This window comes from Micropterus salmoides, unplaced genomic scaffold (genome assembly GCF_014851395.1).
Source record: "Micropterus salmoides isolate LMB-PRFRI ecotype aquatic unplaced genomic scaffold, ASM1485139v1 Ms_hic_scaffold_23, whole genome shotgun sequence".
Lineage (NCBI taxonomy): Eukaryota > Metazoa > Chordata > Actinopteri > Centrarchiformes > Centrarchidae > Micropterus > Micropterus salmoides.
This window is the reverse complement of record NW_024041484.1, coordinates 1611497-1639348: the sequence shown is the minus strand read 5'-3', so window position 1 is coordinate 1639348 and position 27852 is coordinate 1611497. Positions and strand designations below refer to the sequence as shown.

The 27852-nt window shown below is 40.8% G+C and overlaps 2 protein-coding genes across 2 annotated transcripts in view; one reads left to right on the top strand and one right to left on the bottom strand.

The window, feature by feature from the left end:
* Nucleotides 1-14852, top strand: part of mpped1 (metallophosphoesterase domain containing 1) — an 89931-nt gene extending 75079 nt beyond the window's left edge. Inside the window, exons 5-7 of the mRNA XM_038739309.1 lie at nucleotides 2084-2199; nucleotides 8036-8149; nucleotides 12241-14852. Of these exons, the coding sequence (XP_038595237.1) occupies nucleotides 2084-2199; nucleotides 8036-8149; nucleotides 12241-12359 (349 nt within the window). The 3' untranslated portion in view covers nucleotides 12360-14852. The remainder of the gene's footprint in view (nucleotides 1-2083; nucleotides 2200-8035; nucleotides 8150-12240) is intronic.
* A 4227-nt stretch (nucleotides 14853-19079) lies between these two features.
* LOC119918512 (EF-hand calcium-binding domain-containing protein 6-like) overlaps nucleotides 19080-27852 on the bottom strand; it is a 72268-nt gene continuing 63495 nt past the window's right edge. The window contains exons 28-32 of the mRNA XM_038739290.1: nucleotides 27326-27544; nucleotides 23751-23934; nucleotides 21953-22140; nucleotides 20054-20203; nucleotides 19080-19520 (exon numbers count right to left, since the gene is read on the bottom strand). Of these exons, the coding sequence (XP_038595218.1) occupies nucleotides 19398-19520; nucleotides 20054-20203; nucleotides 21953-22140; nucleotides 23751-23934; nucleotides 27326-27544 (864 nt within the window). The 3' untranslated portion in view covers nucleotides 19080-19397. The remainder of the gene's footprint in view (nucleotides 19521-20053; nucleotides 20204-21952; nucleotides 22141-23750; nucleotides 23935-27325; nucleotides 27545-27852) is intronic.

Here is a 27852-nt window from a genome sequence, read left to right as displayed (position 1 = left end):
ACAGTCAGATTTAGAGGACATAGTTGCTTGAGGGGCAGAAGGAGAAACAATTGCATTTATAGTGTCAAACAAGATTTTAGGATTTTGCTTATTCGAGGATATAAGCTGAGAAAAGACGAGAGTTCTCACGTTTCTCAGCATCTCGTTTAAGGTAACCTTTAGTTCTCTCAGATGAAGCCTATGAACCTCAAGTTTAGAAGATTTCCATAGATGTTCAACTTTTCTACAATTTCTCCTAAAACTCTGGATAGTTTCATCAACCCAAGGACAAGATTTTTTATGGAAGACAATGTTTGTTTTCACTGGTGCCACTTTATCGAAAATTGCTGAACACTGATTATTAAAAGACTGAATAAAAACATCTGCATCACTGCATCCCATCAGTGAACATGGGTCAAACAAGGCAGAGAACCTCTCTGCAGCATCATGATTAATAATCCGCCTCTGAGCCCTAATTCCCAGGGGCGGAGGATCCAGAGGAAAGTTAATGTCAAAGAACACACAGCTATGATCACTCACATGAACATCTTCTACACAAGCATTTACTATATCAAGACCAAGTGAGAAGACAAGGTCCAGGGTGTGACCCTTAATGTGTGTGGGTCCAGAAACATGCTTAGTAAAATTAAAAGAGTCTGTGAGAGATAGGAGATCCGCAGCTGTGTTACATGCGATATCATCAATATGCAGGTTAAAGTCCCCAATAATTAGGACCTTCTCCAGTTCGATCAGTCGCTGGTCAGACAGCACTGTAACCATCGGTAGTGGCAGGTCCGTGTTTCTATCAGCATGTCGCTGAGACAGAAGAGGTTCTCCTCCGACGGGTAGAGACAACCAGGGGCGCTGCAGCTGGGGAGCATTTCCACCCGCATCCAGGAGGGTAACCGGCCAGAGCGCACACATCCCGGAAGGTCGCCGCATCTTGAACTGAGTGCCAGCTCTGTAGCCCCTTCTCCTCGATAAAGTTGCCATAGCCTAATAAATCCAAACTTGACCAGATTATTTTTTAATCCATTTATTTTACTAACACAGCTACACACTACTTTCTGTCTTTACACACATTGCTCCTTTATAAATGTCTGGCAGCATTCAGGACAGAGCTTACCTACACTGACTGCTCTATTGGCTACATCAGTGGCAGAAAGACAACCCCATGTTTGCTGGAACGTAAATGCTCCATATAGCGCCTTTCTAGTCTTTGCTCAAAGTGCTAACATTGAGCCTAAGTGCTTAAACAGAAACATTCATACACCAACTCGATAATATGTTTAATTTCTGGTGAGAATTAGCTGGGTCAGTGTTTGCTGGTAGATTTCAGCCGTAGCCTTTCTCACCATCTTGGGGTGCGTTTCCCAAAAGCATCAACTTCCTTGGTTGGAACTATGGAGGTAACTAAGTTGGCAACTTACATGTTACGAACCATCGTTTAGCGATGCAGGTGTTCCCCAAAACCATAATTCACAACATTTGTGTTTGTACCAAGACCACTTTGGATGCTTTCACACCTGCCTCATTTAGTTCGGTTGAATCGCACTAGAGTTCGTTTTCCCCCTTGGTGCGGTTAATTTGGGCAGGTCTGAATGCAGCAGTCGCACTCAGGTGCACACCAAAAGCGAACCAAACACGCTTTCAAACGAACTCTGGTGCGGTTCGCTTGTGGTGTGAAAGCAAATGAACCAAACACAGGATTTTATGATAGCAGAGATGTGATCTGAGCATTATTTCCAAAGCTAAACCACTAATAAATCCATCATCTGACCACGAAATGCATTCAGCGATCTTATAATTGATCTGTATAAGCATCACACCATAAACACACTTACACTGCAGCTCCTGCTGTTTTCTGTTCTGTGTTACCTTTTTCTCCAATCTCATTTAGCAGTATTATTAATTATGATTAGGTTAACAGTGAGGATAGAGAGAGAGTGAGATGTATGATGTGACTGCTGCTGGGAGATGAATTCTAGGTTCAAAACATCGCACAGAATGTTGTCTGTACATGTGACAGTGAGTGTATTAACCTAACTGTCTGGTTTTCTCTCTTTCTTTGTGCGTGTGTGTGTGTGTGCGTGTGTGTCTGCAGGCAGCCCTGGTACTATGGCTGGGGCTTCAACCTGCCACGAGGTCAGGCTCTGCTGGACAAGTGGAACCAGATCCCCGACAACACAGACATTCTGGTCACACACTGCCCCCCACTGGGTAAGACACAAACATTATTAAACACACATACAGCATACATATACATGAAAGGATGCACTCTTTCAATAATGTGTACATAAATAAACATGGCCATTAGTTTATACAGTTAGTTTAGTTTAAAATTGTAAATTGGAGGCCTAAATGCCATTTCAAATTCTTCACCACACTTCCAGAAATATAGTGTAGGGATGGTGGTTTATTGGAGCAGATTACTAAAAAGTGTAAAGAGTGCAAATGTCCTGTAGAGTTTTTAGTAAATGTGTGGCAATGAAGTAATTTGGTGCCATATAGCAGAGTAAAAGTGTCTGTCACCTCACTGCACAGCGAGCCGCTAACAGCAGCTTTTTGGTCGGAGCAAGCTAGCTGCTGGGTGCTAGTCATCAAGTCTATCAAGTCAATTTACATACCGCAGCAACGCGCGCACACAGCGGTGCGGAGCAGAATGGCTGTCCACAACTAGCCACTGCGCTGTAGTAACGTTAGAACTACATTTCCACAGAAAGCAACATGAAAAACAGCTGCAGGCGTCCGACACACTACGCTCGTTTGTTAGTGAGCTTCAAATGAGGCTTACTGGTCAGTTTCTCGACTGTCACTCAGGATCACAACGTTAGTCCAACATCGCCAGCCTGCTAGCCACATTAGCTTCTCAATATGCTAATGCCAAGTAACAGTAAAACACAAAACACGCCAACACTTACAGCTTCCAAGTTTGAAGTCAGGTCACGCATAACTCATGGCGAACTGTCCTTGAACCGTTACAGAGCTCATGATGGTTGTGTAACTTTTGAAGCACTACTTTATTAATTTAACACGCACTGAAGTGTAAATTATGAACATTCGGTTGTTGCGGTGCTTGCCATCCGTCAGGCTTGACCAATAGCGTGGTATTTCAATTGCACGGTTATCGCAACAGCCCTACCTGGTATTGCCCTCAACAACGCATTTTATGAGTGGAGGAGAGCTCAGTATGTGCAGTTAACTCTGAAAGAAATGATAATGTATTGATCTTGATACCAAAACATTTACTTTGATTCACCTGAGAAAAACTGTTACTCACAGTACTACTGATAAAACTCTTATACTATAATCTAAATAGTAATTCAAATCAAACATGCAGAAAATATACACAACCACAGCAACTGGCAGAAAGAGAGAGAGCCGGAGCAGCAGGTCCAATGCAGCAGATGGTGTGATGGTGGATGTTATACTGAGCTAAATGCGGCCAAACGTGCACTCTAATTGTCTTATCAAAATATAGCAACAAGCATTCACAGCCTGTAATGATTTTACAGTTCACTGATGGTTCAAATTTAGGTTTGATGAATACAAACTGGAACTCTCTGTCACATATTTGTTTACATTACAGTAATCAGATACTGTGTTCATTATTAATAACCTAATATGATGACTAGTTGTCATCAGTTATATACAAGCCTACTAATCAGTGTTTCTTTTCCCTCTATTCATAGTTTTCAGTCATGTGACATGCGCAATGACCTGGAGGGCAAAACAACAGACCAACATAGTGGCTCACACTGCGACCGTAGAGACGCCACAAAAGCAGTCAAATTTTATTTGGATCACCTTTCAACTTAAGAATAGAAAGATATGAACACAAACTGCAAGTGTCGGGCAAATCTGATCCATATAACATTACAGCATCCGCTGCCACATTTCTGCCGTTGAGAACCACCTGGTCCCGGCCGCCGCTCAACTGTGGTAATGTTTACGTTTACCTTCTAGGGAATCCTTCACCTAACACAGCCCAGGCTCGTCCTCATCGATTAGTGCATCCGAAAGCACAACAACCATCCAGCATTCTGGCAACGCAAAAGTAACAGTGTATCAACTGATTATTGGTTGGCAGGCAGTGGAAAATAACATCTTTTTTGCCCTGCAGGAGCGTTTCCCTTGGAATGTGACGCCACGTGAAAACTATGAATAACCACCCTGGAACATCCAGTAGCATGTTCATCCCTTGTTTTCCTTTTCCCCACAAAAATGACCATTGCAGATGCACCTTGGACTTTGATAAATGAAACCCAAACTGTGACTTACATTGCATGTAAAACAGGCCCAAAAGTCACAGTAAATCTGGCTCTCTTTTTATTTATTACTTTATTTACTGATCTAAAGTCACATGTAAATACACTAGAAACACTAGCAGCAGCTTATAAAATACCCATCAAGTTTTATATGTTGTTTAGATATTATACAGTACAGGGATGACAGTGAGGGGAAAGAAAAATGGGGGATGACATGCAACAAAGGTCCCCAGGTGGACTTGGATATGGCAATTTAAGCCCAGAGGACTTGACCTCATTGGTTGTGCAAGTACTGCATCTGAATAAACAGACTCATACATATTCATTCAAACCACATAAACAACATACAGGTAGGCACATCAATCAACAGTTTTACATCAGTCATCACAAGCATACTCTCTGTAAATGGTGTATTTTCTCCTGAAATGACAGGAAGTGGCGCTGATGCATCGTTGTCATCTTGAGTGGATGAATGAAGGGTAAAGGGAGTCAAGGCAGTGACTCAAAAAGTCCAGTCAGCTCGTCCCACTCGCCCTGAAAACACACCTTTAGTGGAGATTATCAGCCCCCTTGTTCACCTTCCAGCTTCTACACACTTGTTTTCATCCTCAAACACACCCTCATTACACACAAATGACGCAAGAGAGAGAACAAACACAGATGCTGGCTCACAAGCTAACTGACATCCTGTACACACGTCTCTGTCTCACACACACACAGACGCACACACACTCCTCTCTCTCTCTCTGACTCTCGCTCTCGCACACACACTTTCACACCTCATCTCCCGCTGCAGCTGTGGTGTTCAGACGAGTGTGTGTGATTGATTTCTGTGTCTGCGTCTCAGCTGCGAACACGGCCGTTTATTTTCCATTCAGCTTAGCGAAGTGTCTCCAGCTATCTGCTTGTAAGCCACCGGCATATGGAGCAGCTACAGCAGGCTACTAATGCATGAGACACACGCACACACACACACACACACACACACAGACTTTAAGGAATGTTATGAGAGAGCAAGGATAATAAAGGCAAAAGGGAATGGAGGACAAAAGTGTGGACAAAAACTGGATTCTTTAGAGCCAAGAAAAGACCTCCACTTTTGAAATATTTTTTAAAAGAGGGAGAAATAACCGATGGAAAAAGGAGTGTGAGCGAGACGTTGTTTCGCACTGCGACAAAGCGTCCGTCTTTTATGAGGCGCGATAAAGTGGCAGATCTGCAGCTAGAGAGGAAAAATATGGCTTCTTTATCTGGCTGTGAGGAAGAAGTTAACAGCAGAGAGAAAGAGAGAAAGTGAGACAAAAAGAGGAAAACAGGCTCAGTGCCCAATGCAGCAGCTGCTTTGAAACAAGTGGCACATTAGAGCAAAATACCCCGAGACACAAAAAGCCCTCGTAACTTCTCACTTCACATCCACCATCTCCCAAGGCTTGTAAAGAATCCTCTTACAGTTTAAAGGCATTTTATATCTAAACTGATTCTATAAGTATGGGGGTTTTACAGGTAGAGCCATTTAGAGAACAAAGTAGTCAGACTATATCACTTTACCAACATGTCTGACTGCAAGCTGAGAACATGATAACTGAGAACTGTGTTAAGTATAAGAGAGTCCATTAACGCTTCCTTGAGATTTATAGCGCTCCGTTTGGGAGTGAAAAATAAAAATGTATAAAGAATCTTAAAGAGTGTCTTTTCCCTTTCTCTTTCTTTTCTTTTGCCTCAGTGAATACCTGCTAAAAGCTTGAGACTTGGTTTGGACTTGCCCCTAAACACTAGAGACTTGTCTTGGACATGCACTTACCGACTTGAGATTTGACTTGGACTTGGCCTTAACGACTTGAGACTTGACTTGGACTTGGCCTTAACAACTTGAGACTTGACTTGGACTTGGCCTTAACGACTTGAGACTTGACTTGGACTTGCTCTTAACGACTTGAGACTTGGCTTGGACTTGCGCTTAACGACTTGAGACTTGGCTTTGACTTGCCTCTAAAGCCTTGAGCTTGACTCTGACTTGCCCTTAACGATTTGAGACTTGACTTGGACTTGCCTTAACGACTTGAGACTTGACTTGGACTTGCTCTTAACGACTTGAGACTTGGACTTGCACTTAACGACTTGAGACTTGGCTTGGACTTGCCTTAACTTGAGCTTTGGACTTGCCTTAACGACTTGAGACTTGACTTGGACTTGCCTTAACGACTTGAGACTTGACTTGGACTTGCTCTTAACGACTTGAGACTTGGCTTTGACTTGCCTCTAAAGCCTTGAGCTTGACTCGGACTTGCCCTTAACGACTTGAGACTTGGCTTGGACTTGCTCTTAACGACTTGAGACTTGGCTTTGACTTGCCTCTAAAGCCTTGAGCTTGACTCGGACTTGCCCTTAACGACTTGAGACTTGGCTTGGACTTGCCCTTAACGACTTGAGACTTGGCTTTGACTTGCCCTTAACGACTTGAGACTTGGCTTGGACATGCCCCTAAAGACTAGAGACTTGAATTGGACTTGCCCTTAATGACTTGAGACTTGGCTTTGACTTGCCCTTAACGACTTGAGACTTGGCTTGGACTTGCCCCTAAAGACTAGAGACTTGAATTGGACTTGCCCTTAATGACTTGAGACTTGGCTTGGACTTGCCCTTAACGACTTGAGTTTTGAATATGGGTTCTCTTATCCCCACACCACAGTCAGTAGGTTTACCATCATGAGGGCCAGTGTCTCTGTCTGTCCATCATTTCGGTCGGAAGATATCTGAAGATAAGTGCTGGTCAGATGTCTGTGAAACCTGTTCTTATACTAACCTGATAAATCTGAGGAAAACATGCTGTTTCGTGAAGTGTTAGTTGCTGCACAGTATTTAAGACTTTAATTGTAACTGTGCACAGTAGAACTCACCCCTCATCTGTTCCCCAGAGGATGAAAGGATGTTTTTTTGTTCTTACAATTTTTAGACCAACAACTGGTAAATATCGATCAGAACATTGCTAACAGGACCTTAAGTCTTGTTTCAGTTTCTTACCTCAATTGACCATTTGTTCACTTTTCTCTCTTTTCCTTATTTTCTTTCTTATTCCTGTCTGGGCAGAGCGACAGAAGGCAGGGAAGATGGAGGCATGAGCTCCTCAGTCATTTTATTTCTTCTACTTGATGCTTTTATTGACTCAGCGTCAGCAGCATCCTTCCTGGCGGAGCAGCCACTAAATCATATACACTCCATGCTTCATCCTTGTCACACACACTGTGAAGTCTGCATCTGTGTGTGGCTGTGATTGATCTTTATTTTCTATGGCTGCTTTCTTAGACTGTTTTTTGTGCTGCGATGTGCAGTTTGCCATAAGACGAAGAGTCTGAAATGGAGAGCTTCGTTCTAAAATGTGATGTATCGCTTTTTGAATGGAAATGAAAACATCAGTGAGACACATTGAGCCATGGAAACAAAAAAATATCAACATCTCACTGTTGTCTGTGCAACATAACTGAAATCATCCCACAGGATCATTACTGTCTAACTGCCAGTTAATCAAATTAAGCATTAAATGGGTAATTGTTTTGTTCCCACTTCATATTCCTTGGAAAACAATTCAGTTGGACTGACGGATACTTAAAGACTAGATTTAACAAATATGAAATAAGAACACTGGACCACAGTTTAATTTGAACTTCTGTTTTATGCCACTTTGCTTCCCACTGTGCACAATACGTGTCCTGTACTGGGCACACTGCACGCCTTTGATCATAAAAATGGAACCCATAGTCACCTTTAAAACAGCCATGTTCTATGTGCAGGTTTCCTGGACTGGGTCCCGAAAAAGATGCAGCGTGTCGGGTGCATGGAGCTGCTCAACACAGTCCAGAGAAGAGTCCAGCCCAAATTACATGTGTTCGGTCACATTCATGAAGGTACGTCCATGTGCTTGTGAAAAACTTAGACACACACACACACACACACACACACACTCACTGTACTGTGGTTACACAGTACAGAGGCACATGTGGTTTTCCATGTGTTACTATTCATAAAGTAAAGAGACATGAAAAAAGTAAGGTCCAGGTGGAATAAAAACAGAATGGGAGCCAGATTCAATGATTTCCTTTAAGAACTAGAGGTTGTAATGAGCAACCCAGATGACATAAAGATGGTTTGCAAAATATGAAAAGCTATATATATATTTGTTGATATAATTTAGCATATAATAAATTATGATTAATTATGATTGATTTTTGTGCACACTATAATAATAATCCAAAAACGTGCACATACCCTACTGCATTATAATGCACTAACTCAATAAAAACCTGTTTCTCTTTTTGAAATAGACCTGGTACTTTATGATAACAACAATCAACATTTTCTGTACACAAGAACAGCTAAATGATTTTTTTCTTTTGAAAATCCAGAAGATTTTTTTCAGCCCTGAGTAGCGTCTGCAATCTCCCTCACAAGCTGCATACAGCCCAAACACCTCCAACAAGAATGCAGGGTAGCATGTAGCATGTTACCTGAGAGGCAATCTCTGCTGTAAGCGCACGGTCTAATGGCATCTCAGAGGAGTATTTTGATCAGCTGTTGGTTGGACAGTGAGAGGACGCTGTTTAGTGGTCTTTTAATAAACAAATAAAAAAAATTAAAAACATGACGGGGACTAAAATAAGATTTTGAAAATGTCTCCTCCACACCCAGTTGTAATGACTCCCTTGACTGCACAAATTCAATGCGGTTTGTGTCTGTTCAGAACACATTACACGTTCAGATCAGAATAATGTATGTGCATTCAGTTACATGCCCACATATGTACACACACATTTGTAATATGATTTAATCAGGGATGTGCTCTATGAATAAACTAATTTCCCCCGTTTTTATTTACAGAACACAGTTTACTCATGTTTGAGCTCACATAAATCCTGATGATTTTTTTAGGTCATCAGGAGAAGAAGCTAAATTACAGTATATGTGGTTGTTTACCTTGTATCACATTCTGAAGGCGTTTTTTTTTTCATTTCATTTTCATATTTTAAAACCTAAACATTTACCTTATTATATAAATCAACCATGTAACAATAGAGAATATAGAGATACTTTACAATAGTTTTCTTGAACAAAATAATTAAGTGTATATTAGAGAGTAGTTGAGCCGCCACATCCCTATCAGCATTTCATCCAGGCCAGCAAGGGCAGAGAGGCCGTCTCCCTGGACTGAGGATTGCTTTTTTCAGGGTTATCAGGTCAGGGCTGAGCCCCTGGAGCAGCGGTCCCCCATCCGAGAGAGCCAGATTAGAAACTAGATCAGATTTAATAACGAGAGGAACAGGCTGAAAGCAGCTCTCTTCATTAATGTGAGGACTCAGAGAGACAGAAATGAATCATCACTGTGTTCTGTGTCCATTTATTGCAAATCTGAAACACAGGACCGACACAGACATGCAGAGTTCTGTTCCAAGAGATTGTGAAAGTGAAAAATCACGGATAGCGCAAAGTTAAATTGTAGTACTTTTGAAGAGACGGTAGTTAACTTAGCCGTGACAAAATGGGAACACTTTTACATCTGCCATTTGGAAGAAACGTTGATCCAAAGTGCTGTTTGAGCACAGACTTTTTAGCTGTAGTGGTGTTAGTGTCACACACTCATGCATACATTTGCTCAAACTGGATTCTCGCAATTGGGAAATGATGAAGATGCACTGTGATACAAAGCGCTTATATACACTATGGTGGTTCTCGTTCGCCCATCCAATAAATTATCTCTGTGTTATGAGAGACCCCGGTACTTCCTCTGATTTCATTTAATCATATATTAGTGGATATTTACTAAGGATTTGCATCCCTTTTGGGGAGACTAAAGTAAGGAGTAAGCAATAAAAAATGCAAAATTAAGTACTGCATCGGTATAATAAAAGAAAACTGAATTCGGGTCCATGCACCTTAAATTAAGGTGTTCCTTTTAGAGGCAGAAAATATGGGAGGAGAGAATGGAAATGTATACAAATAGCTGCTGAACCTGATTTACGACTACTGCAGCACAGGAATGCCTGGCTGAAAGCTAACATCTGAGAAAAGCAGGTGTCAAATCTGCCGAGAGAGAGAGAGAGAGAGAGAGAGAGAGTTACAAGACAACTTTGTTCTATCTTCAATAGTTGCGATATAGTCGCGAATAGTTGCGTGATGACAACACAGTACTGACAGCAGTAAAACATGGTGCAGCAAAAAGATACACATGCATATAATATTTGAAAAATGGTGGTGATGCAAATGTTGTGCCCCTGGTGAGAATTTAATGTAGGCTTGGTGAAAATCAATTAAAAAAAAAAGATTCTCACTGTAATGGAGATGTGGCTGAAAACTCAAATTAAAAATTAAACATTAAAAAATTTAATTCACTAAATAAATAAAGAAATCTTTAATTGTGAATGTAGCGTTAGTACTTAAATCCCCTACTGTGTTTGTTGCTCAATTGCTCCCAGGGAGCAGCTCAACCGAACTGCACAGGGTTTGACAGTGTCATATATTTGTAAAGCTGCACTAATCAATATTTTTAGATGAAGAAGAATTATCACTGAACTCTGCAGTTCCCGTCAGCTCTTTTTGTTTTAATTTCTGCTTCAGTCTGATTGCTCTCATCCAACTGGTTTCTGGCAGTAGTGTTTTCAGTGAAAAAGCTCAGCAGCAGACAGACACAGTTAGAGACTAGCTGGAGAACATAGTGGAGCATTTAGCAGCTAAAGAGCCAGATATTTACCCCAGAACCTGGTAGAGAAACAGAGCTCTAAAACAGTGTTGACTCACACTGATCAGTTGACACCAACAGCACTTCAAATAAACGATCATGCTGCTCTGTTACCGCTGGAGGTAGAAATAAACTGTTTGCTAACATAGTCGCCACACTAACTTTTATATGGTGATTATATGACAGTCATGTTTATAGCTTTTTCTGTTGCCCTCAAGTGGCCAAAGAAATCAATTAAGGTGAGACATGGCAGGCAAAGGCATTGTTTTTTTAATGCACTGGTCTATTTTGAGATTTTGCTTCCATAACATCGTCTTCTTCCAGACCACAGGAGAGATAACATTCAAAATATACATTTAGTTGTTTATTTCACCACAGTTTGTCTGTATGCTTGATTTAGATGTTCTATATTGTTGTTGTTTTAGGTATTAGGTCTGTAAATATTGATTTTCAATAAAAACGTATGGAAATTTACAATACTTATCTTTCAAGGCTGTTTTTTCAAAATTAGTTTTTTTCTCATACTTTGAGCCTGAAATCTCAATTTTAGTAGCATTTACATACACCAAACTTTCTAGTTTTATTTTTTTGTGCCTGTTGACAGTATTTTCTAACTTATGGAGTGATACAAAGTATGATACAAAGAGATATCCAAAATTCCCTCCTTTGAGTTTACTATGTCAACAAAATAAACAATTATTTTGAACCTGACTTAACCCAGTGTTCAGATTTGGGTTCTTAAAATACATGCAAATTACAGCATAGGAAAGTTTCATGGTGATATCCACTGTAAAATTACAGAGTTGTTGTTTTCTTTTAGCTTGAAATAATCCCATACTTTGGACACTTTCTTCTTTGTCCCTCGCTATTTTCATTCTCTTCCTCCACTTTGCAAACAGCGCCATCATAATCACGTCGTGTTCACTTGATCACAGCGTAAGCGCGATGCTCGCTGTGTCAATGCTTTCTAGTAATCAAATTAATCTAATTTATCAATAAATCGTTTCAGCCCTAATGTATTACCCTAATCAATACCCTAAAATAATTTTTCCAAACACTAATAAGTCATGGTAAATATACAAAGTAAGCTGATCACTCCAACACTCCAACAAAAGTCAGCTCTACACCACCAGAAATGCCTTCTCCTTTTTCAGAATGCAAAATGTATTTAAACTAATGCACCCCTGTGACTGAGTGACATCCAGAGACGCTCCCTATTGTGTGTTTTGGAAACGCTGTGAGTTCACCTTTTTCACTGCTCCCCAGGTTACGGCATGATGACTGATGGCACCACGAATTTCATCAACGCCTCAGCCTGCACTGTCAACTTCTTGCCCATGAACCCGCCCATCGTCTTTGACCTTCCAAACCCCAGGACCACATGACTAGAGAAAGCTCAGCCCCAAACATATACAGCCAATCAGGAGAAAGGGGCCAGGAAAGGTAGGTGAGGTCTGGGGCCAGAACGAACTGAATTCTGTAAATACAACACAGGCGTTAACGTGACACATGTAGTACACGCCTAAGTGAGGGATGGACGCTCCCTCGCGCTTGTTATTTTATGTGCCATTATTTCTTCATCTCAATACTGAGTCTAAAAGCAATGGACGAGCGGAGAGACGCTTTTACAAATGGACAAATGGACATTTCTCTGTTTCCTCTTTTACTGCACTGACAATCTGATGTGGCTCTCAGAGAGACAAAGGAGACACCCCAATGCCATTTAAATGTACTGTAAACATTTGAACTTAAGTGAAACAACGCCAAGTCTAAAGGAGAGTTTTGGCTAAGCCACATTTGCCCGATGGATTTTAACAGACAGGTATCAGGTGCTACATGCTAACACTAGACAGTCATGCTAACTCAGCAGGGGTGGTTGTTTCACGGATACTCCCTCGTGTTATTCGTGGGAGAGAGAGAACATTATTTTATCCTTTTTCAAGAGGAGTAAAACTGTAACTACATGTACTGTAACTGGTCTTTGTAAATGTTCTCTGCCAATGTAAAGAAAAAAAACTTTCCGAGTTGTTGCTATGCTTTTCAGAAAAAATGTGTTAATATTTGTGTCCAGAAATGTGTGCATTTCATTTGGTTTATTTCTTAGAAATGTAAATGCTTATTATGGTGTTTTCTTCTCTCCATTTGGTGATTATCAACTCTTTCACGTCCCTTAGCAGTTTGTCTGTGTTTTGAAAAAAAAGAGCTCTTCCTTTTTCCCCCTTTGCTCTATTTTCTGGATACGGTGGTCTAAGCAAGTCTGAATGTGCGTAGCATAACAAGACCACGTCACGCTTTGATCTCCCTGCTCTCCGACATTATGTTGGAACGTTCCCTGGGGCTGCAGTTTACTCCAGCTTCACTCTTGCTTCTTTAGCACATCAGTGTTCATTGTGCCGGCTGATGTCTTAATGTTTCCAAATGGGCAAAAGGGAAAAGAGCGGCGGAATCACATGTCTGTGGATAATGATGGGAGGTGCGTGCACATTGAAGCCTGAGTGTCTGTATGTGTTATGCTAATGTTATGTGGAGCAATTTCAAAGTCTGTCATTTTGCCTATCCTCATATCTTCAAGGGACATGTTTAGGGTTAGGACTAGGTTTAGAATTTAGATTATGTTTAAAGCACAGAGTGTTGAAAGTATGCAGCTTAATAAAACACAGGTAAATTACCAAAACACAAGCAAATAGAGAAATCATATTTGACAATGTAACAGAATACACTTGAAAGTCCTTTAATATATAGAAGATGTTGGTCTGTCATTTGAGGGTCTGATAACACCTCAGGATAAAACCATTTGGATAAATGATTTAAATTCAACTTTCTCAAGATATTGTAAGGTAGAGTTTATGCCCTTGCAGCTGCTATAAGGTGTTTGAGAATGTATGTTATATTGCTGATAAAACTGATCTCTGCTCAACACCTTGACTGTTTATAACAAACAAACAATGGCACTATTTTCTCAGTAGCAAGTGTCCCAATTCACTAACTGGTTTTGTTGGATCAGAACAACAAGTACTGGCTCTTTGTTGAATGCTGACATAATCATAAACATCATCATGATCCTCTTCAGAGAACCAGGACTTTAGGCACGAAGTGGGGAGACTTTAGATCAGGGTTGGCAGTAATAGTTTAAATGGTTGTGTTTTAGTTTGAATTAATACACAAACTTAATAAAAGTCTATGAAGTAAAAATGTTTCAAGAAAATTAAGGCAACTGTTAAAAAGTTTCATAAAAAGCTGTCTGGCCTGACCGTCCAGTTCCAATCCTCATTTAGATGTCTCACTTTGATGCTCTTCAGTAGATGTGTTATGTGTTTCTGTTTTCTCCAAGGAAAAAAAGTGCTGTACTAGTTCTTGATTTATTTCTTGAGGCATGCTTAAAGAAGTTAATGATTTCTGCTACTCAGACAATCTGCATATGAAAAGTTTTTTTCCAAAATGAGATATCCACTGTTTGAAAAATGGCATGCCTACACAGGCCGAATGATTGACAGTTCCAACTTGAAAGCAGACTGTGGTAGTACTTTCTAAAGGACTGTCAGTAACGTGTGTCCTTGGTAACACTTTTTCTTGGCTGGGTCCTCTATATTTCAACAATACTGGATGGTCATTAACTTCAGGTCTTTTTTTAAATGGAATTATAGCATTTTGGAATTAAAGTGTTCATATGGTATTGTATTTTGTTATTGTTGTTGAGGACTTTTACATTTTTTTAAACTGTAAAACAAGAAAATGAAGACTCAACAGCTGCAAAATGTTACTGTGTTGCTCCTGGAGACAATTCTAAAAATGTGAAGTACCTTTCTTAAAACCATGAGGATTCTGCTGGTTCTGAGAGATTATTCACAGATTGAATAAAAGCTCATCTGTGAAAGGTGGATCATGCGTCCTTATTTCCATCCTCGCTCTTTCCTTTTGTCTCTCCTCTCCTTTATTTCTTGTTCCAGAGAAAGAAAATTAGAGGTGGTGAGGAAACTTTTTTCGTCCTGGTTCTTCCCTTTGTTCCAATCAAAGGTATCTGTGTCTTGTATCAATTATCGAGCCCAGAGCAGCAAGTTAATTTCCAGTAGCTAAACCCTCGTCGCTCCTTCTCTGTCTCCCGTTTTGTTCCGCAGGTCTTCCACACCTCTGCACATTCTAATGAACCTCGTTCAAATAATTACATTAGTAATCCCAGGGGAGACCGGGTAATTTATTCGTAGACGGCTTTTTACTTTGCCATTAATGCACCTAGCTTTCATATACTGTTGTCTTCCTCCAGTTCCCTCCCTCCCTCTTTTTTCTCACTCTGCCTCTCCAACCTCAGTCGTGAGCTCTTTTTTTCAGTTTTGATCATCCCTTTTCCATTTACTTCCGCTCGTCCTTCTCTTAGCTTCCTCAGATAATGATTCCCAGCTCCCCGCAAATGTTCTCTCCTCTCTGAGTGCTACTATATATCTTGCTGTCGTAGTGTTTTCTCTGAATGAATGACAGACGTCCGCTCCATTTACTCGCCATCCATCTCCCTTCACACCTCCCATCTAAACAAAAGATGCACCCTGTTCGTCTGCATCACTAGTAGGCCCTTTTTTGATTGGCTTTGGAACACAAATCAAAAACTGTCAAATAGTCAGTCAACAGTAAGTAGAGAAGACAGTGATTGTTAGTCTTTATTTGTTCATGTTGTTCAGTCATCAGTTCCCTTGATGAATCTAATTAGTTTGAAATTCTATAGTCTTACTGCTAGGGCAAGATAAACACACCAAGAGGCCCAGGGACTAAAATAAGCTGTGGGCTCCTATTCCCTGCCCCCATATTATTTTGTGATCATTTGCCCACAAATGTAATATTAAAAATATGCACCATGTAAGTTAAAAATAACTTCTGTATTAAAGGTACTGAAAGTGGTCTTCGACAGAGGGCCTTAAAGAGGAATGTAACACAAGCTGGTGTCCTCTCTAGTAAACTTTCCACCCAGAATCACTGCTGGGTGTGCAGGTGTTATCCTGCTTCCAGACCGAGGGACCATTGCCCACTTCTCAGATTTGTTTGGTCATTTTGAAGATCTGGCATTACACTATTAAAAACTGTTTCCTCCATTTAAGGAAAGAGTTGATCACTCAGAGCTAAACCGGCAGGAAGAAGAGTGGGGACACTATCTTCCTAAAGGGCTAGCCAGCTACATAGCTACATTCATGAATATGATTTAAGAGGTTAACCTGGAGCTCAACAAGAACAAGATCGTCACTCTTTAATGGCGCACAAGCCAAACTTACTTACTATGAGTGACATGAACACACTATTTTCTGTTTCTAGTTCAAAATGGGTGGGATTTAGTTGGAATAAGATGATGTCACCTATTTCCATGAGCCAGTCAGAGTTTGGCAACATTTGAATCAAAAATCTTCATAATTAATATCTTTTTCAGCAACACATTCTCCCTCCCAACTCACATTTGGATGCTTGGTCAAGACCCCTTGGCGCTCCTCTATGGCAGTTTTGCATGATTCAAAGTAAAAAAAAAAATTTCTTTCTTACACTGGCCATTCATGAAGGCCCTTATTTCAGCCTCTGTCTGAAACAAGCTGTAGATCCTCCAGTCTCTTTAAGGCCCCCTCTCAAAGCCCACTGTCTTCTGATTGGCCATTGTCTTACATGTTTACCAGGTTGCTGCAGGGATGGGACTGCATGTTCCTTTGTGGGCATGGCCAGCATTCTCTGCCTGGAGCAAATGACCATATATGGAAATCCGGCTCAGAATGACATCATACCAAGCCATTAGTTGAAAATTCACTAGCAAGGACCACGCCACAACAATATGTTGTTTAAAGGTTTAATGAATGTTCTGAATGTACAGATAGATAAATGGATGTAGAGGGGAATGGTGGTGGAGAAAGGATGCCATCTGGATGCTGGTCTGGGAGTCTGCGTGATGAGCAGGCAGCTGAGACTCAGAGTGGGGGTTCCGTCTCGATAGAGGTTTCGCCTGAGTGATATATTGACCTCCCAGATGGTACCTAGATGAGACATGAGAGTGGTGCACCGGGTTGAATAGGAAGGGATGATGGGATGAAGGTGTGAAGGGATGAGGGATGAAGGGATGAGAGAGTAAGGGGTGAGTGGATGAAGGGAAGGGAAAGGGAGGGTGGGTCGAGCAAACAGAGACAGAGGAGGCCGGTTGAATAGCCCGGGTGTAGATATACTTGTCAGCTGATTAGAGGTGTGGTTTTAGGCGTGGCCCTGCTCCTGAACCTAAGTTAACTAATTAACTTCATAACAGTTTAAAACAGAGCATTCAGAACAAAGGGATATCTGAGGTTTTGGCTCATAGGGATTTCATTGAAATACTTTTACGTCATTATTTTATATGCCAGAAAATATGAAAAGCATAATAGGTCCCCCTTAATACTCTGGGTACAACTTTGGTGTCTTTTTGGGGGGGGCAAGTTAGCAACAATGTATATGCAAAATCCAATTATACTTTCAAAATAAATAGTGGTTAAAGGTTCAGCGTGTAAGTTTTAGTGGCAGTAACCCTAACCCTTTTTAGTGGTGAGGGTTATGAATTGCAGTCAGAGGCTCACGGTGCAGTCACATGCTCTTCAGTTGGTCCCATTTCCCGAGTTGTGAAGTCGTTCTTCCAACTACAGTATGTGTTCATGTGCTCTGAAGTCGGAATGTGGAATCAAAATGCTCCGTATTTGTATAGAGCTTTTCTAGTCTTTTCGACCACTCAAAGCACTTTTACATCTGCATTCACATACATTCATTCACTGAGCCTAAGTGCTCAAACAGAAACTAACATTCACACACATTCATATACTGCTGGAACAGCCACCAGGGGCAATTCGGGGTTCAGTATCTTGCCCAAGGACACTTCAACACGCAGCCTGGAGGAGCCAGGGATTGAACCGCCAACCTTCTAATTAACGGCAACTACCTCCTGAGCCACAGCCACCAAAATGGACGCTATTACAAAGATGTGTAGGATTAGCATTAGCATTAGCATAATCAAACAACACAAACAACACACAGACATCTAGTTCACTCTACATGGACAGCAAACTAACCGTTGTAACCATATTACAAATGACATGTTTGCAAAATATGTATATGCAATACGTGATTTTACACAAATCAAAGTTCTGTATCCTTCATTATGTCCCATGTACACTTAATTTCTCTTTTTGCAATAAAGATTTAAGGAGGAACAAAAGATCCTGATTTTTCCAACAACACAATGTGTCTCGGACTCGACCACATTTGTACTCGGTCTCGGACATTGAGGACTCAGGATTTTATTTCAAGACCAGTCAAGACCATAACTTTGGGAATAAATTGCTTTTGCATTGTCTGATTTATTTATTTATTTATTAACATCCTAACTTTGATGGAAAACGTATTGCTTTGAAAGCAACCAATAACCTCAATTAAACATGTGTTGTTCCCGTTAACGACTGTCCCCCCTCCCCATGATGGTCAGCGTGGAAAAGGAGTGTAAAGATGCTTACGTTGATTTCAGCTCTTAGTCTTTGTATGTGGGTGTTTTAATGGGAATGTGTATCTTCGTTCCACATTTTATTGTGTTTCATGTAATGTAATGAACTGGTCTTGACTCGGTCTCGCCCTCCCTTGGTCTTGGTCTTGACTTGGTCTCGGTTTGGGCGGTCTTGACAGCAACACTAGTCACTGCTCACCCCTCCCTTTCCAAGCGCCCAAGAGAAGCTATGGTGGCCAACACGCTTTGTCGGCTTGTGCTAAATAATATGTGTTGTGGTGTATAACATATGTGCATTTGACCATAACAGTTTAAAATAACACTGTAGCAGCTGGATAGAGGATTAGTGACCTCATCATCGCAGCATTATTGTTCGGACACCACAGTGTGTTCCTCCATTTGTCCAAATTTCTCTTCTCTTGTTACTTAATACTACTACTAATAATAATAATAATGTTACTTGTTCTTCTTCTTTGTACATATTAACACTAGTTAATACTAGTAACATAGTGACGTCTCCACGCAGGACTTCAGGAAAGTTCAGAAACATGGTGGCGCGACATGGGTATGTAGATAGAAATAGCTCATTCTAAGGTAATAAAGACATTTTGTTATGTAAGGTCTTTATACACCACTGAACCTTTATCGGAATTTGGTTAATTGCAAAAAAACGGAACGCTGAGGTGCTGAATTCCCAACATGGAACATAATTTAGAAGGATGCCGGGCTGTTAGTTAGTAATGAGTATTTAATGTTACGCTCAGTTTGCAGGGGATTTCAGACTAGGTAAAAAAGCAAAGGCCACCATTTTGCTTTTTATAGCGTTTTGAATTAAACAATGAATTAAATTACAAAAAAGCTTAACACTAAAGCCGAAAGCTGAAGCTAGAACATTTTGCCCAGTTGTCCATTTTTGCTGAAGCAGCTATAGCCACGTTAATGAAGGTCAGTGAAGAAATGGCCGAAGGAAGTTGTTGTAGTAGATCTTCCCTGTGGAGTTGGCATCAAAATAAGAGCAGAGGTGGAAGAACTCCTCCTCCGACAGATTCAAGCTGAAATGGCGCAGCACCTGCAGGGCAACAATAGCAAAGGTTGGAGCGCGTATGCATGCTCATTTGTGTGTGTCCTAGTGTATTAGGTGGAGGTTAAGAAATGTCATCTCTAACCAGGTTGCTAATTGTTTCTATTGATTAGCTCTGTCTTCAGTAAATTGTACAGCAGGTATTTGGCCAGTACAATAAAACAGAAGTGTCAGCTGCTGTTCTCCTGGGCCAAAATGTCAGTATGGTCTTGTTTCAACCTTCAGCTTAATTAAACAATTAAAATTACTGATTGGCTGTCAAGTGAACAGGTGTGTGTGTGTGTGTGTGTGTGTGTGTGTGTGTGTGTGTGTGTGTGTGTGTGTGTGAGAGCTTCAAGGATTTCCAGTCACTATCCATCATTCTCCGTCAGACATTCTGATAGATAGAAGAGACACAAGTGGAACTCAAACTGTCTCATCAATAATTCATAATGAACCAGTTCACTTGGAGTGTATGAGAGCACTCTGATGCAGTAGAGCAGGTGGCAGTCTGCAGGGTGGCCTGCTATAGCTGACCTCACCTTCCTGAAGTCCTGCACGGAGACGATTCCTGTGCGTGTGCGGTCAAACATCAGGAAGCAGCGTCTGACGGAGGTCCAGGTGGAGCGAACCACATCATAGATCCTTAGCATGACCTCCACACAGTCTTTGCTCAGAACACCCTGGCTCGTCTAAACCAACCAGACACGAACAGGAAAAAGTGGACAACAACAAAGAGGTAAGAACCCCCGCATTATTGTTAATATTTCGCTTCTTGACAAGCTGGGACTGAGAACAAAGTGGCGGATTTTTGTGTTCCTGTGATCAGATAAAGAGGTTTTGTCTGTAAACTCATGTACAGACGCACCATCGCATCAGATAAGATGCAGGGGGTCTCTGCAATTTTACACAGATGGTGGGTTTGGTTGAGACAATGCTGTTTTTTGTGATTCCAAAGTTGCTTTGGAAGGTTGCAGCTCGTGGGTTGCCAGATTAGGTCCTCACCCACACGCTCCGTTGAAGCTTGGGGCTTGTCTCAATCGCTCAGTGGGGGTCCTTTTTAGAACATGCCCACCCGTGTGTCATTGTTCAAAGCTTCATATACACCTCCCCATGCCAAAAAGCACCGCAAATCACCAAACGTGCCCAATTTGCTTGTCATGGGAGGCGATAGTTAAGAGCCTGAGGGTGGGAGGTCCCTGCTGAGTTTACACAATCTGGCAACCCGTCGCTATCACCGCCCCCTCAAATTCCAGTGCCACCCCCTCCCCCACCCCTACTTTACTCTAACCCAATTTAAACTTGCAGCCAATAAAACTACAATAGTTCAGACCTTAAACAGAGGAAAGGACTGGGACAGCAGAGCTAATCTGAAATGTGTTAATGTGCTGCTCAGCATGGGGATGTTTAGCTGAAAGCACATACCCTGTGTCCCAATTTCACGCTTAACTCCAACTGTAATGACTGTGTACGCATGGATGCATGAGGGACAAGTATATTTTCAAATGCTAACATGCACACTAAGTCATTTGATTACTCAGTCATGGACAGTATTACACCATGTAAACAAAGTGAAGGAGGGAAAAAATCAAAACTTATAAATGTTTGTCTTTTCTTTTTTAAATCCAGATGAAATCACAATTAGTTTGTTTGTGTCAAAATGGTTTAGTGTCAAATTTAGTGTTGAGTTTTAGTGTCTATATAAAAGTTGCAACTAATGGCTCATTAATGGTTAGTTAATTGTTTACGTCAAAGCCATGCAAAGCAAGTGTTTTATGGGGGGATAGTTTCCGACATGCCAATGCAAAAATAGCTGTTTTTAAAGGCTTATAAACAGGTGTGTGCCTGTGTCGTCATTTACTGACTGGGTTATCAGCGTGCTGGTCAACATGCACAGAGGTTTGCTGGTGGCATTTCTGAAACTTGCTTGTGCACCACTGTCTTTGGCACATGCTGCTTTTTATTGTGCATGCTCTGTGTTTTACCCTAGGCCAGATAAACATGTACAGTCTTAGGTTACTGAAAATACAAGCAGGAATGTCTGATTGTGTTTTACAAAACCAGCTCCTATACGGACATTGCACCAAATATGTGGGTTTGATTTTTGGCTTTGTCTATACAGCATTAGTAAATGATTTTTGACTATTAATAAAGCCATTAGTTAAAAAGTTACCTAACAACCTTATTTTTTCTTGAAATAATGAATTAGCCCAAATTAGAAGTAACAAAGAAAAAAAAAGAAATGCATTGGTGTTTTGATGAATAAGGCAGAAGAATAAGGACCACAGCATTTAGCTCCTAAAAAAAAACATGGGGACTTTTGCAGTTTTTAAGCTGTTTAATGTGCTACAGCTGACTGCTAGCTTGCTGTTAGCAGAGCTGGGATACACATATTGTCTCATGGGAGCTTATTGCATGAAGAATAACAAATAAAATGTTACCGTTGTTGTAGGAAGAGGGAGTTTATGTCGACCAAATGGCCTCCAAGCCTCTGCTGGTTTTAGGTTCAGGACGAAGTGATGAAGGAAGTTGTGATATATAACACAGTCATTATTCGTGATGTCAAAGTTCGCAGCCAGATGTTCAAACTGCTCCCGAGTTATATTGATGCTGAGAGACTGGAGGATCTCTGTTAACACACGTCAGTCGTTAGCGTTAGCATATAGCAGAAGGATGTCTCAGTGTCACATACAGAGCTGCCAACTCTCACGCAATTGACATTTTTCACAAGCTCTCACACCACACATACATTTTCTCATGATAACCTCAACTCGTGGAGCGAATCAACTCTGCCCAGCTGATGCAACACCAGAAAATGTATTAGATATTATTTTTATTATTTTTAATATTTGTTGTTGTTTAGTGATACTGGAAATGGTGCTATTTTACTCTTGCTTGATCTTAGCGCTGCTTTTGACTCTGATCAAGACATCCTCCTGGATCGCCTCCAGCAAGGGTTAGTATCCAGGGTGTTGCTCTATAGTGGTTTCCCTCCTACTTGAAAAAAATAATCTTTTCTGTTAACGAGGTTCTATCCTGGGGCCAATTTTCTTTTCTTTATATACGCTTCCCTTGGGCTCCATTCTCTGTAAACATAATATATTATACCACCGTTTGCTGATGATGCACAGCTGTACGTTCCACTAAAATTAGGTGATTCAAATTCCTTGTAGTCCATTTTTAATATCTTAATGATATTAAGCATTGGATGGCTAAAAAAGTTTTCCAACTTAATGAGAATAAGACAGAAGTAATATTATTTGGCACCTCCAACTCAATTGAGGTATAATTGAAAAATCACTGATTTCTACAATTCCTTGTATTCTGGCATCTGTCAACAATTGCAACTTGTTCAGAATGCAGCTGCTAGATTGTTGACTAGTACAAGGAAGCGTGACCACATCTCCACAATATTGGCTGCTTTTCACTGGTTACCCGTCAAATACAGAGTTGATTTTAAGGTGCTATTAATTGTTCATGGACTGGCTCCATCTTATATCTCTGATCCCCTAACATTTTATCACTCTTCCAGGCCCCTTTTCAGCGGTGGCCCCGAGACTGTGGAATAAACTTAGCTTGGTTATCATATCGTGTTTAAATCTTTAAATCTAAAGCTTTTTTTTTCTTTGGCGTTTCAGTCTGTTTAGGGACACTTGCGTTTAACAGTCTTGTTTTTAAATGTCTTGTTTTTCTATCTTTTGTTGTATGTCATAAATTGATTGCCCTGTTTTTATTTATCTGTTTTTTATTGTTTAACTTTGTTCAGCACTTTGGTCAATGTTGGTTGTATTTAAATTGGCATTATAAATAAAATTGACTTCATTTGACTAATAATTTCACCGGAATGCAGGAAAGTGTTGAATGGTCAATATTTTCAGAGGGAGGACACAGAGACCCCCTCCAATATCGTATCAAAAACCTACACTCTTGCATTTTAACAACATGACTCCCTAAATTCACTAGAATGCAAGAAAACAGTCTGTGTGATGACACACATCTTCTGGGGGGAACATTCCCAGATACCTGGTTAGGTTTGGTTTTTTGATTTAGGCTGTGATGTCTGTAGGGTTGGCAAGTATGTTGATCAACTATACTTATTCATCTAAGAATGGTTGACTTTGGATGCTAAACTTTTTAAACAAAATGAGATGATCCCAACCCCAGCAATGCCGAATCTCACTCCAATCTTAACTGAAACGTTGGCAGCTCATTTTTGATTGTGTGGGGTTTGCTGCTCACCCAGGAAGGAGGTAGTGCTGATGTGTCCCTGTTGTTGTGGATCTTCCTTGGTACAGCTCCTCTGGATCTCCTTCCAGCAGCGCTGCACCACCCCACGCAGCCTCCTCTCTATGCTGCCCAGCGGGCTTCCTGTTCCCGGTCTCCCCACTGAGGCAGGATGCCTGGAGGTGCACTGGGGGGCGGACTAGGAGACAAATGACGGGAGGTCAAGAGAGAGGCACAACTACACTGAAGAAAAGTGTCATGTTAAGTTAGTCCCACACATGTTTAACGGAACAGATATTCTTTGCTTTTAATCAATCCAGCTGTCTGCACAGGCTACGACAAAGCACCATTATGGTACAAGTAATGTTACGCTTGAAGTCTATATTCTACTGTTTTACACATGTACATTGATTTTGTTCTGAGAGCTGCCAAAAACCGGGCAAGCTACACTCTGCTCTGTGTGCTGCTCCCACTCAGCTCTGTGTGGACACGGTGGACATGGGAGTGGAGTCTGGCTTTCAATGCAGTTTCACTTCATTTTGAAAAAGACACTGTCATGTTTCAGAAATTAAGCTGTTGCCTGTTAATCGGAAGGTCGGCGGTTCAATCCCCGGCTCCTCCAGGCTGCATGTCGAAGTATCCTTGGGCTGTTCCACCAGTGAATGAACGTGTTTGAATGGTGAATGCAGATGTAGTGTAAAAGTGCTTTGAGTGGTCAAAAAGACTAGAAAGGCGCTAGACAAATACGGAGCATTTACAGTGACTGACATTGACAGCATTTCTCTAAACAAAAAGCCTTCATACGCTTTACATGATAAATGGCATGGACAGAGGACATGCACGTGGCTCTGTTTGCTGTTTTTGTTGTTTTGTTACAGTCCTCACAGGAAAAATTGACATCACGTGGACCCATGTGGCTATGCATACCGATGCATACATGCAAAGTAACACCCCACTCAACTGTAAGTGGTCTTTGCTTTCAATTTTTCAAACTATTAAAACACACTCTACTGGAATCATCAAATATCTCAAAAGTATAAACTCTTTTTCAAAATAAGTTTAATGGGGACTATTATGGTCATTTCCAGTTTTATATTTTTATTCTGGAATTTCATTAGAGCAGCTTTGCATGATTCACAGATCAAACATAAAGTTTTTTATCTTATACTGGCGAGATATTATATTGGCATGCCGATAAATCGGCCAGGCTCTAAAAGCTAGTATTCACAGCAGTCTGAAGCCTGAGCTTTCTGCTCACAGGGATTACTTTTACATTTGTTTACCCCATTATTTGAAACGTTGGCCAAGTTTAGAATGAACATCTGACATTGTTACATTTTATATATGAGGGAAAGCATAATATGTCCCCTTTAAGGAGTGTTTTTGCAGTCTGTGTTTATTTGCCCTAAACAGTTAACAACTGACTGTATAGACATTAGCTACAGCTAGGTAGCAACATACAAAGAGGGCATCCGTGTGTGTGTTCATGTGACTGCTCAGCCTCAACAGTAACTGATTATAAAACCTTTTATGAACTCCTCTGCTTCCTGATTTTTCCCTCCTATCTCTCTAGTATCACTCCCCTTTTTTCACTTGACTCTGTACCTTCATGAAGTGGTGGTGTCATAAAACCTACATTTTCAGTTGAAACTATTTCAGATCTTGGAGATGCATCTTTGCCCCTGGGAAATTTGTGTCCATTCACATCTTTGCATGACTTTACAGGCAATGCCACCACCTCTGAAATTCTCTTCACATTCAGTCTGCATACACCTTAACACCTCTTTCTTTTGTTCACAGAGTTTGGAAAGCTGACGAATCTCATCCTCATCTCTGCCACTCAACATAGCTCAATGATTGGTCTGACACAGACCCCATTGATTTTTTATTGCATGTTTGCAGTGGCTTTATAAAATTATATTTTGTAGAAAAAATCATTTCATTTGAGCTAACAAAAATCTATTCTCTGCTCAATAAATTGACTTGTGTGTTCCACATGAGCCCACAATAACAACCTCTCTCATTCAATTTCAGTCATTTTCCAATACTTACATTTCCTGCTCTGTGTGCTTTATTAGCTGACTGATATTGTGCCTCTGTAACACTCGAGAAAACTTGAAGAGTGTAAAGAGCAGAGCTGAGCAGGAAAGACACTGTTAATAGTCAAAAGGTTTGTAAGTCAGGGCCAGCCCATGGCATAGGCATCTAGGTATTCTTGGCAATCAGCTCAGCCCAGCAGATGCGACACCAGCACACACCGTGATAGTAATCAGTTGTGAGAAACGTAACTCATAGCTTTGCAATATAAACATCTATAAACTGAAGCACAGCCTCTGTTTGGGACAGTGAGCTGCACTTTATTGGAGATGACATGTGTATCTGTGGTGAAATTTCTGCCAGATCAGTTTTGTTTTCTGTTGGTTTAGGTTTCACATCCAGCATGCAGTCCCACACAGTGTCAGTCAAACGGACTAAAGAGGATAGCCTACTATCAGAGCAATAACGTAATGCAGAGAAAAGTATAGGGCAGATAGCAACGTTAGTCTCTTAATATTGGGACTTTTTTCTGTCAGAGAAAACAGATATGTGGAAGAGCTTCTGACTGTGCAGAAAGTTTTGAACGTGAGCAGAAAACCTGCTGAAAGACCGGAACAAATCCAGGAGTTTCTAACTGAATTAAAATGAATTCATTTCTCATTGAAGTGAAGAGGTGTCACATGCACATTTAAAGAGGTTACTTCCCCATGTAGATACTCAAAACAGGAGGGAAGGCTAGTGTGTACTCAATCAACGGGAATTTTATTAAATTTGAAAACAGCAGAAATATAGGCTATTTAAAAGTAATAGCTACAGATTGCCATAGAGCCTTACTGTATTACATTCGATTATTTTTTAATTAATTTTGAATATTATGTTTCCCTTTACATAGATTAAGACAATTTCCACCACAAATTGGTGCAGAAATTTTCACCAGAATACAGGAAGTCTTTAATGCTTAAAATTTTCTGGGGGAGGACACCCAGACCCTCCTCTTCATTTGTATTCCCTCCACAGTGGAAATTAAACCAATGCTCTTGTTTTTCAGGAAAATTACCTTGTAAATTCGCTATAATGCAAGAAAACAGTCTCTGGGTTGACACACGGTTTATGGGGGGACACTTTACCAGATACCAGGTTAGGTTTGGTCTCCCAATTTAGGCTATGATGTGGAGGTTGACAAGTATGCTGAATCATACTGAAGCAACCTGAATTGGGGGGCACCAATTTCAAATCTCACATCTGTTGTAAGTGCACAGAGCAGGAATTTGACAGGGATCGAACAAGTGAAACTGAGTAAGAGAGGTTATTGTGTGCTTGTGTGGATAATCACAAATACACATATACATTTGTTTAGAATAGTTTTATTTGATCATTTCTCTCCAAGATATAATTTAAGCTTTTGCACACACGAAAGGCACAGAAATGATTCAGTAGATTCCAGACTTCCTGTAGCAACAACCTGAGCTTGTCTGGTTTTGCGAAACAGCTGGTGTCTTCATGCATCACAGATCATGCTGCAGTATTTAGGTATATCCTGTCATGTGCTGTACCTTAGTGCGTTGCAGAATGGCACCTGCGGTCTCTGGGCAACAAGATATTGTTGCTGAGACTGTTTCTCCAGGCTCAGGGGAAGGCGATGGGACGTTGCTGGTGGTACCCCCTACCTTTGTGTGGGGGGTCCTGCCCAAAGCGCCAAAGTGCCAGAGAAACTTTCTGCATTGCAGCTTCTTCTGCTCATTCACTGGCATCTGACTCCACACACACTCAAACTGAGAAGCAAAAGGAAACACACATAATCATCCAAACTGCAGGGGACTAATACCCGAAAGAGAGATACACACAGTACGTAAATGGCTTTACAGATGACTAACTTTCTCGCACAGTCAATAATTATCAGCAAAGATAAATTCGATTTTGATTAGAATAATTAAAGAAAACATATCAGACTAAGAAGAATGGGATGTGCCAAAACTCAGATTCATCTTCTCATTTGTTCCCATGGAATGATGCCAGTATGTGTGCTTTCAGCTTTTAAGCACTGGGATAGTTGTTGAAAATGGGCTCGTTCTCTTCTGAG